The sequence below is a fragment of the Nematolebias whitei genome, chromosome 10, assembly GCF_014905685.2.
Source record: "Nematolebias whitei isolate Nwh7 chromosome 10, NemWhi1, whole genome shotgun sequence".
Classification (NCBI taxonomy): domain Eukaryota; kingdom Metazoa; phylum Chordata; class Actinopteri; order Cyprinodontiformes; family Rivulidae; genus Nematolebias; species Nematolebias whitei.
The window spans coordinates 1,072,010-1,082,555 of record NC_056507.1 but is presented as its reverse complement, the minus strand read 5'-3'; the positions used below and the strand labels follow the sequence as shown (position 1 = coordinate 1,082,555).

The 10,546-nt window shown below is 44.1% G+C and overlaps 1 protein-coding gene across 1 annotated transcript in view; it reads left to right on the top strand.

The window, feature by feature from the left end:
- Positions 1 to 10,048, top strand: part of cftr (CF transmembrane conductance regulator) — a 52,368-nt gene extending 42,320 nt beyond the window's left edge. Inside the window, exons 12-16 of the mRNA XM_037683061.1 lie at positions 3,607 to 3,701; positions 4,178 to 4,264; positions 7,022 to 7,787; positions 9,804 to 9,932; positions 10,007 to 10,048. Of these exons, the coding sequence (XP_037538989.1) occupies positions 3,607 to 3,701; positions 4,178 to 4,264; positions 7,022 to 7,787; positions 9,804 to 9,932; positions 10,007 to 10,048 (1,119 nt within the window). The remainder of the gene's footprint in view (positions 1 to 3,606; positions 3,702 to 4,177; positions 4,265 to 7,021; positions 7,788 to 9,803; positions 9,933 to 10,006) is intronic.
- Positions 10,049 to 10,546: the final 498 nt, after the last annotated feature.

The window sequence follows — 10,546 nt, the reverse complement described above, 5'->3', positions numbered from 1 at the left end:
TCCATCCCTCCATCCCTCCATCCATCCATCCATCCATCCCTCCATCCATCCATCCCTTCTTTACAACAATCTGTGCATCATTTACCTCCACACAGCACTCGATACTAGATCCACCTGTATACAGAGAATAATCAGTTTTATCACCTTCATACACTGATGGGACACACAGAGGCAACGAGGACTTCAGTGTTTTGCACAGGGACACTTCAGGATGTGACTGCTGGTGGAATCAAACCCCCAGTTCTCGTATTGGAGGACGACTGCTCTAACCACTCAGCCACAGCCGCCCCATAATCCTCCACAATGTCCACAGTGACCCCTAGGATGGAAACAGGTCATCAGTGTCCTGAACCTCCTCAGATCAACATCCAGTTCTTTTGTCATTGTCAGGTTGAGCTGCAGGTGGTTCTGCTCACACCATCTGACAAAGTTACCAACTACAGCCTCAGCATCATCGCCACTGCTGACACATCCAACTATTGTAGTCATCAGAAAACTTGTGGAGAGGACAGGACTCTGTCAGGTAGCTGAAGTCTGTGGTGCAGAGGGTGAAGAGGAGAGGACTGTCCCCTGTGGGGGCTCAGTATTACTGTCCACCCTGTCTGACATTCAGTTCTTCAAGCGCACAAACTGGGGTCTTCCAGTTCACAATCCAGGACACAAGGGGAGCATCTACCTGCATCGCTGTGAGTTTCTCACCCAGTAGAGCCGACTGTGAAACAATTTGTCCTTTTGGGATAATAAAGATTCTCGAACTTGAATTGATGGTGTTGAAAGCACTGAAGTTAAAAAGACATGACCCTCAGGTGCTTACCGGCTTGTCCAGTTGAGCATAGACTTGATTCAGTACATAGATGATGTGTCCTCAACTCCCAGCCAGGGCTGCTGGGCAAACTGATGGGGTCCAAGGGAGACCTGACCATGTGCCCGAGTTGCTCCAGGGATGTTTCTCCAGGGTCTTCATGATGTGGGACTTCAGTTCCATCGGTCTGTAGTTCTTGATGCCACTAGGATGGAGCATCTTCGGCACAGGAACAAGACGTCTTCTACAGCACAGGGACCCTCTGAAGACTCGAGCTCATGGTAAAGACCCGATGTAGATCTCCACAGAGCTGGGGGGCACAGGCTTTGAGAACCCTGGGGCTTACACTGCCAGGGCCTGCTGCTTTGCCTGAGTTGAGTTTCCTCAGCTGCCTTTCAAGATGGTAACATGTGAAGAACACTGTGGAAAGTGCACAATGGGGGTGGGGTGTATGCAGTCATGAGGATGAGGACCTTTGGCTTGTGAGCCATGTCATTGTATAATAATGAAGAGGGGGAGGAAGAGGGAGGAAGACTCTCACAGAGACGACTTACAGTTTGGAGGGTGATGGAGGGGAAGCAGTGATGTTTGGAGACAGCTGGGTGGGCAGGGCCTGTTTTATCAAATCTGTGGAATAGATTTAATTTATCCCACATGCCTTCAGTTCCTCCTGCACCAGCTGGTCTGAAACCAGGGATGGTCTTCATACCACTCCAGACCTCCCTCATGTTGTTTAACTGGAGTTTCGACTCCAGCGTCCTCCTGGAGTTGTTCTTGGTCTTGATTTTCAGTTCACTCTGAAAGGTTCTCAGTTCCTCTGTTCCAAGCCCTGAAGAACTTCTGATTCTTGTTCAGTATGGCTTTGATGTCTTTTGTCACCCAGGGCTTGTGTCTATCAGCAGACGGTCTTTGTGCAGGACAGTCCCCACAGAATCTGATATGATCCATGATGCCCATCAATGTCCTGTCCATGTGGTGCATTCTAATCGACCAATCAGTTCCAAATGTCACAGTTTCTCACATCTTAATTATGTCAAACAGGATGGGGGTCCATCTGCTCACTGTACTTTTGACATGCAGTGTGTGTCTGCTAATTGTTTGAATCATTTGATTTGCAGAAATGACAATACTAATCTATTTAGATTTATTGTTCATCTGGAGAACAAATTGTAACAGGAAGCTACCAACAAAATGTTTAAAGAGGCTTTAAATGGATTCTAGTCACAACACTGGCTCATCCGGAGTCTTAGCCTTTTTTATACTAGAATAAATACTATTTTAGGTTTTGTCTGCGAGGACAAACAAACTGAAGGGTCAAAACTGGATATTTTGACGGTACCGCCGACAGAAACTGATCGTTCAGGTCACTGGGGGTCGTCTTCCTCTGGAAACACATTTTTAATGACACGCACACACACACAGGGGCTTTCTTTTATTACTGCCATATTTTCTTTTAAACCTGTTAACTTGACCCTTTATGCGCTCCATCGGGACGACAGACTCCACAATTAAAAAGGTAAGAAGTTGTTTAATTTTGGGATAAACCTCTTAAAACCACGTATCCTTGTTGGTGTGGGTGTCTGGTATTAATGTCAATATTTCAGTTTTGCTTGACTCCAGCTGTGACGTCTTTCTTGTGTTTATTTCATCTGTCCTTTTGTGGAACGAACATTGACGATACCTCCATGTTGACATGAACATGCCTTACTGTCAAAACCAGGTTAAAGTTCACGTCCGTCACCTGCGTCTGACTGAAAACTGTTCAAAACAGTTGTGATCTTAAAAAGGAGGGAAAGAAGAGCATCTAAAAATCTGATGTCCTTTTTACAAATTATTTAGAAAGATTTTGAAAGTTTAGACAAGTAGTTTTTAAATAGTTCAGTCTCAGTGAATGAAAAGTCCTCCTTCGTTCCTCCGTAAGATCCTGTCATGGTCTCAGTTGTCCCCCGTCATGGAGCAAAGAGGGACTTGGAAATACCATCTGTCCTATGCTTGTCTGTCCATTGCCCAGTCCATCGCAGGGACACCTGGACAGGTCTCCAGTCCATCACAGGGACACCTGGACAGGTCTCCAGTCCATCACAGGGACACCTGGACAGGTCTCCAGTCCATCACAGGGACACCTGGACAGGTCTCCAGTCCATCACAGGGACACCTGGACAGGTCTCCAGTCCATCACAGGCACCTTCTCGCAGAGAGGCGGCAGCTCTACCAACTGCGCCACCGTGCCGCCCACATCAGCATACTGCTCGTGTAATTTTAAGATTATAAATTTATACAACTTAAAATAAATACCGTACAGTCCTTTCAAATTTAGTACAAACTTGAAAAATAGCTTAGATAACATGAAACTTTGTACTTGTTTGTATGAAGAGCGTACTTTCTGTGCACGACTTGTCTCCTGGTGCCGTTTTTGCAACATGTTGGTATTTGTCGGTAGCGTTGGTGTCGTCGTCCATCTGCAAACTTTGTCTTGCCCCGCCCATAATATCTGATCCACCCAAGATAATTTAACAAAACCTCATACGCACGATCATGAGACGGAGTGTTTCTGCACTCCATCTTCAATGTCAAGGTCACAAATCAAGGTCAAAGTTAAAACAAGGTCTTTGCTGAATAATAGTTTGTCGACTGGCGTATAGTGTGCCGTATGCAATATTCTTGTTTTCAAACTTTAAAAGATAAAAATATGAGGGATGTCGGTTTCATCACGTTTTGCCATTTGTTGAGTTTATCACACAGTTGCTGTCAGCGATGATGCAAACCTAAATTTAACCCTCTGGTCTGGGTAATTCCTCCCGAAGGACCTCGCCTTACTGCCTGAGAAAGACAAGACGGCTCTCCTTGAAGGAGGCGTGACCCTCAGTGGGGGTCAACGAGCGAGGATTTGCCTTGCCAGGTATTCTGCAGCAACACACCACAATCAGCTCTTTATATCCCGTGACGCTGCTGTTCTCCTAAAGTTTGATTATCTGTCATTAGAGCAAAGTCTCCACTTTCCAAAGTAATAATTTCCTAAAAGTTGTTTTCTGTTTTTCCTTCATATCCGTTGTGTTTTTAACGTTTTAGTGACGGAAGCTTCATTGTTTGTATAAATCTCTGGGAGTTTTCCCATGCATGATTTATTGGTTAGGAGTGCACGGATTGATTTGTGGTCACTGAATGGTTATCTGCCTCTCCGGTGTTTCTGTAAATGTTTCTGAGAACTGATCTCCTGTATTCCCACAGACATCGGACTTCCTTTTAACACCCTGTAAACCCAGAGCCTCTCCTTTTCCAGTCTCTCATGTGTCCATTTTGTTTCACTTTATTGCCGTTTTGTAACATTTTTCACCGTTCTGTTCATTCTTTCACTCCGTGTGTGCTCCCTGTCAGGGCTGTGTATAAAGATGCAGATCTCTACCTGCTCGATGCACCGTTCACTCACCTGGACATTGCTACGGAGAAAGAAGTCTTTGAAAAGTATGTATCCAACAGAGAGTCTTTCATGTGGTGGGTGTGGGGGTTGGGGAGCTTCATAGTTCAAGGTCAGGACTATCACTTGTTGTTTCAGACATGCTTGGTGGGCTTTGATGGAGTAAGGTACTTTATCACCGTCAACCTTTCAAGGACATGGAAATGAATTTTTCTGGGATATTCTTGCAATAACACCAAATTACAGTCAAATGTCAAAGCTGTCTTGTGGCCGTCGTAGAGCGACTCCACTAAAATGTCAAAATTTGGTCTTTATATTGAGCGTCTTTGCAGGATCCTAGAGTGACATATTGTCATAAACTATAAGGTTTTTGAGTGTGTTTTTGTCTGTTAGCAAAACATTTCCAGAACCACTGGAGGGATTAAAAGAAGAGGGAGATCAAGTACTGGTTGTGGATCTACAACAGATTAACTTTTTGAGTCAATCTGATTCAATGATACCATACCATACCATACCAATTTATTTATAGAGCACTTAAAACAGCAACAAGGCCAACCAAAGTGCTGTACAAAAGAAAACAAACATGCACAGCGGACAGGAAAACATAAAATAGAAATACAGATACAAATAGCAGCAGGAGCTAACTAAAATGGCCAACAGTGTCGAGTACAGACCGGACCAAAACAAATCACACCGTGTTAAAGGCAAGAGAATAGAAGTGGGTCTTCAAGCGAGACTTAAAGACTGAGAGTGTGGGAGCCTGCCGGACACTCAGTGGCAACTCATTCCACAGTCGTGGACCTGCAACAGAGAAAGCCCTGTCACCTCTGAGCTTACGACGGGTTGAGCGTGTGCCTCTGTGCCACAGGGGGAAGTAAATTTGGCAATCATCGGCGTAGAAATGAAAGGGTATGTTGTGTTTGCGGAAAATAGCACCTAGTGGCAGCAGGTATAAAGAAAAGAGAAGGGGACCGAGAAGGGGTCCGAGGATGGACTCCTGCGGTACCCCCCACTGGAGCGCTGTCAATGCCGAACTAAAATCTTTGATATTGACACAGAAGGTTCTGTCAGAGAGGTAGGACCCAAACCATTTAAGGGCTGACCCTGTGATGCCCACCCACTGCTCCAGTCTAGAAATGAGGATCTTATGGTCGATGGTGTCAAAAGCAGATGTAAGGTCCAATAGGACAAGATGGCCGCCACAGCTGTATGAATTTAGCCAACACAAAATGGCAATAACTTAGTCAAATTGAAGCACGGTGGCTCAGTTGGTAGAGCTGCCGCCGCTTAGTGAGCAGGTCCCTGGTTCAAATCCTGACCTGGGGGTCTTTCTGGGTGGAGTTTGCATGTTCTCTCAGTGGGTTTTCTCCGGGTACTCTGGTTTCCTTCCACAGACCAAAAACATGCATGATAGACTGATTTCAGGCCTCCCTTGCAAAATAAATCAGTGATCTCAGTGGGATTTGCCTGGTTAAATAACTAAAGTTTAAATAACTAAAGGTTAAATAACTAAAGGTTAAATAACTACATTTAATATTGAGCTGAGGTCTGAAGCTGTAATAGCTGAGAGTCATCCCCAACTCATTAGGGATGTGGGAAATGGCAAAGAAAAACATCTTTGCTGCGCACCAAGAGTCTCATGAGCCCCCTCACACAGAAGGGGGGTTTGAGGTCGTGAAGAGCGTAGCGAGCTCGTCGTACAGAGACCCAACACCTCTGCTAGCACACAGTCACCTTTAGAGTCTCTCTGGGCTGTGACCAGTTCAAGACTGTTCCATCCTAATCCTCGAAAGCCACAATCCTGCATGTTTTATGTGTTTCCCTGATTCAGTGGGTGAATTACCTCATCAAGTTCAGTAGAAGCGTGTTAATCACTGATTCAAAGCAGGCGTGTTGGAGCAGAGAAACCTTAAAACACGCAGGGTAGTGGCCCTCGAGTACCAGGACTGGACAACTCTGGACTAGTTGGTCACTGGTATTCATGAGGGCATCTCCAGAATGACAGAACATCTTGTGACATTGTATAGTTTACTAATTCGTTACGGGTCGGTGATGGGACGGCCAAGAATGCAGTTTGTAAGCCGTGCACATGAAAACAGGTGATTTTCAAAAACTGCCTATTCAATGTGCAGCCACGTGGCTCACTGGTCACAAACACTGAATTCAATGAAACTGTATGTTATGGTGCTGATGTTCAGGAGTAAATGACAGGATGCACAACATATGAAGCCCAGATGATTAATCACCAATCACCTGATCAAAACTTCCAACTGGGAGCCCCGGCTAAAATTTAAAAAGAGAGGGAGAGGCCCTGAACCAGCCAGCAGTTGACCGAAGGATTCGGGCCGCTCCCCTCACCCTATGATCCGAAACCCTAACAACCCAAAACCAAAAACACAACGATGGCTGGTAACGCCCAGTGCCAACAACACTCGGCTCAACAAAATCAGTGACAGGTGCAACCACTGGTGTCTCCAACAGGAGCAGGAGTGAAAAGCCAGCAACCATCAGACCAGTGTCTCTCCTCTGGCCTCCCTCGTTCATCCAACAGGCGGAGCTTGATCGTTTTAAGCCCCTTTCAGCCAATCAGCTGTCTAGAGAGCAAATGAATTAATTAGGCACTCATTCACACAAAAAGACAGGGACACGTCACACTGCAACAAAAAATTGAACAAATTTTCACAATTTTGAGTCACCAAGTTGTCCCCAGGTACTACGTCTCCTTGTGTTCTCTTCATTTTACACAACAGCACTGCCCCTGGAGGAGGGTTTAACCAAAGAACTGTGTAATGTTCACTCCACAGATGTGTCTGTAAACTCATGGCCTCCAAGACTCGTGTTGTGGTCACCAGCAAGTTGGATCATCTCAAACGAGCTGACAGAATCCTTCTGCTGCACAACGGAGACTGTTACTTCTACGGCACATTCTCCGAACTGCAGGCCAAGCGCCCGGACTTCAGCTCCCTGCTGCTTGGAATTGAGGCCTATGACAACATTGCAGCAGAGCGACGCAGCTCTATACTCACAGAGACTCTTCGCAGGGTTTCAGTGGACGAAACCACTGGGTTTCGTGGTGCAGAACCCATTCGCCAGTCGTTCCGTCATGCACCTCCTCAGAACCATGTAGTGGGTGATGGCTACCCTGAAAAACGCAAACAGTCGCTAATCCTGAACCCTCTAGCAGCTGCCCGCAAATTCTCACTAATCAGAAACTCTGAACAGGCGAGCAATTTTCAGTCCACGACCATAGAAGATGGGGTTCACGAACTTCCAGAGAGGAGGTTCTCTGTAGTTCCTGAAGACGACCAAGTGGAGGAGATGCTTCCAAGAAATAACCTATACCACCATGGGTTACAGCATCTGAACGGGCAGAGGCGCCAGTCCGTCCTGCAGTTCATCACCAACTCTCAGGGCCACGAGCGCCGGGAGCAGATGCAGTCGACCTTCAGGAAGAAGCTGTCCATCACACCTCAGTGTAACCTGGCCTCCGAGCTGGACATCTATGCCCGCCGCCTGTCCAAGGACAGCGTGTTTGACATTACTGAGGAAGTAGATGAAGAAGACATGGAGGTACTTCTCTCTTTCTTTCTTTCATCTACATCTTTTCACTTGTCTTTAATTGGAAATACACATTTGTGGATAAATTTAGTAAGGACCATCTACTCTAAATTTAAAGATCTTGTGAAGATCAACACTGGTTGAAATTAATGTATTTATTTAGAAAAATGTAATTTATTTATTAATTCATTTAAAAGAAACAAAACAAATTAATCAAAAAGAAAAAACAAGAACATTGAATGAAAAGGGTGCAGAAAAAAGAAAATTAAACATTTGGTCCCAACACAGAGCCTTGAGGGACTCCACATCCATTAACACAAAATTCTGATATTACATAATTTACCTGTACAAACTGTCTCCTATTATTCAAATAACTGGATACCCACTGTAGTGCTAATCCTCTAATGCACATTTCTTCAGTTTTTCAAGGAGATGGTGTGGTCAGAGAAAAGGGCTTGTTTTTAACCACAAACTGTAAAGCTGATAAGTGGTGCGTGCGTTCACTATTGATCGATTTAAGTGTCAGAAGATCTCAGCAGTGGCAATCTGTGATTATGAAAACTAGGCCTTCAGTCAGGAAGTAATATTGTAAACAATCTGGAACATGAAGTCATTGTGGAGTCACAGATCACTCACATCACTTTACTTTCAGTTTCACAATTCAGAGATCCGCTGACAGGAAGCGCTTCTCCTCTTTTAATCCATCAGGTCCAACATCTGACTGATGGAGTCATTTCTTTACAGTTACCAACAACAACCTGAACATGAACACCAGCCCAACACTGAACAGAACCAGCAGGACAACCCATCTGAACACAGAACCTGAAAAACTCCACCCATTTCTCTCCCAACATTACCCAGAAGGCCCTGCAGCACACCCAGTCTCAACAAATAATCAATAATTCACACTGAAATTCAACAGGAACACACAGAACTTACTGTTTCTGTAACATTTCATCATATAATGCAATGGTTCCCAACCCTGGCCCCTGAGGAACACCATCCTGCGTGTTTCAGTTGTTTCTCTGCTCCAACACACCTGATTCAGTGATTTAATTACTTCCTTAAGTTCTGCAGAAGCCGGTTAATCACCATTCATTCAAATCAGGTGCGTCAAAGCAGGGAAACAAGTAAAACATGCAGGACGGTGTTCCTCAAGGACCAGGGTTGGGAACCAACAAAACAACTTTAATGTTGAAAATTATCAACGTAATCCTAAATGTGATCTTTAACAGTCTTTTTTTGTTGTTGTTGGAGAAACTACACTTTCAATGTGGATTATTGAATTTACATGTTGCAACTGAATGCCTCACAAATCTTCACGTGGTTTTAAACAAAGCCTTGCAAGGCCTTCCTGAAGGCTCACAGTTTTGTGTTTTGGTCCCACCTACTCTGTGATTGGTTAAACTCCTCCTGCAGAGAGCTCCGCCTTCTCTCCTGACACTGAAGTCTTAACCAATGAGAAGGAACCTTCACACATGATTCTGCCTGGAGACAAATTTAAAAAGTTTGATTGGATATCTGCATTTCATGAATTAAAACTTTTCTCAATTGTGAATTAAATTAAAGAATAAAATAAGAGAAATTAGCAAAGATAAGAAAATCTACATTGATAATTTATTTTAAATGAAATAAACATTAAATAAAAACAATTCATTTAACATTTTATATGTGCCTTAGGCCTTCTTTGAAGGCGCTGAAGGCCCTGAGGGTTCCCCCTGGATCCCAGTCCATGATAGACCCAACACTTGTCTCTGTAGTCCGGCCGAGCGCAGGATGCTCAGAGCGCGTCTTCTTTGAGGAGTGGACAGGAAAATAGGATAGTTTAAAAACATGAAAAAGAATTGCCAAAAGGCAATGACTTTAATCAATTAATTAATTGAATTTATTAATAAAAAAGGAAAAAAGGTCAATACTTTTAACTAAAAGCCCGTTGGAGCCAAGTGATAAATCTTTACATTCCAGATTTGGGGGTTACGTCCATTTTTGCTGAAAATAATGATAATAAAAACATTCCTGTTGTGTCAGGAATGTTTTGCAGATGAGCGGGAGAACATCTTCCAGACGACCTCGTGGAGTACTTACCTGCGCTACGTGTCCACCAACAGGAGCCTGATCTACGTCCTAATATTCATCATGATCGTCTTCGTCATCGAGGTAAAGTCTCTTGAGACGAACCTTTTCGTGTGTTTTCAGTCTGAATAAATTTCTGCTCTTGTTTCAATAAACAGGTTGCTGGTTCAGTCACTGGCATCTTCCTCATCACTTCGTGAGTGTTTTTTACTCTTTTACAAATTAAATTCAACAAAAACAGAGAGGTGGTTTCACTAAACTGCCAGAACGTGAGTAACTGTGAAATCCTTTCAATCATTCTCGTCGCTCAGATTCGTTCTTCAGCTCGTAACTCGTTCCTCAGTTTTAGCTGCTTTTCAACAATCCATGTCTCAAAACGTTCGGCTCATTCAGGACATTCCTGCTGAGACTTCTGGCGTTTGTGCAACTTTTACTTTTTGAAATACAGTATTTAGCTTTGTCGGCCATGTTTTCCTCATTGAAAATGAACGGAGCTGTTTACAACCTGTTCCTGCTCATTTCAGCCATTGTTCAGCTTCTTTCGTCCAATTTCAGCTTTTTATGCTCTTTCCAGATTCTTTCTGTCTTTTCAGCTACTTGTTTTAGTGATTTTGTTATATTTCTAACTTTATTCTTCTACGTCTCCTTTCAGCTTTTCCCTCTTCAGGGGTCTCCACAGCGAGTCCTCCTCCTCCATC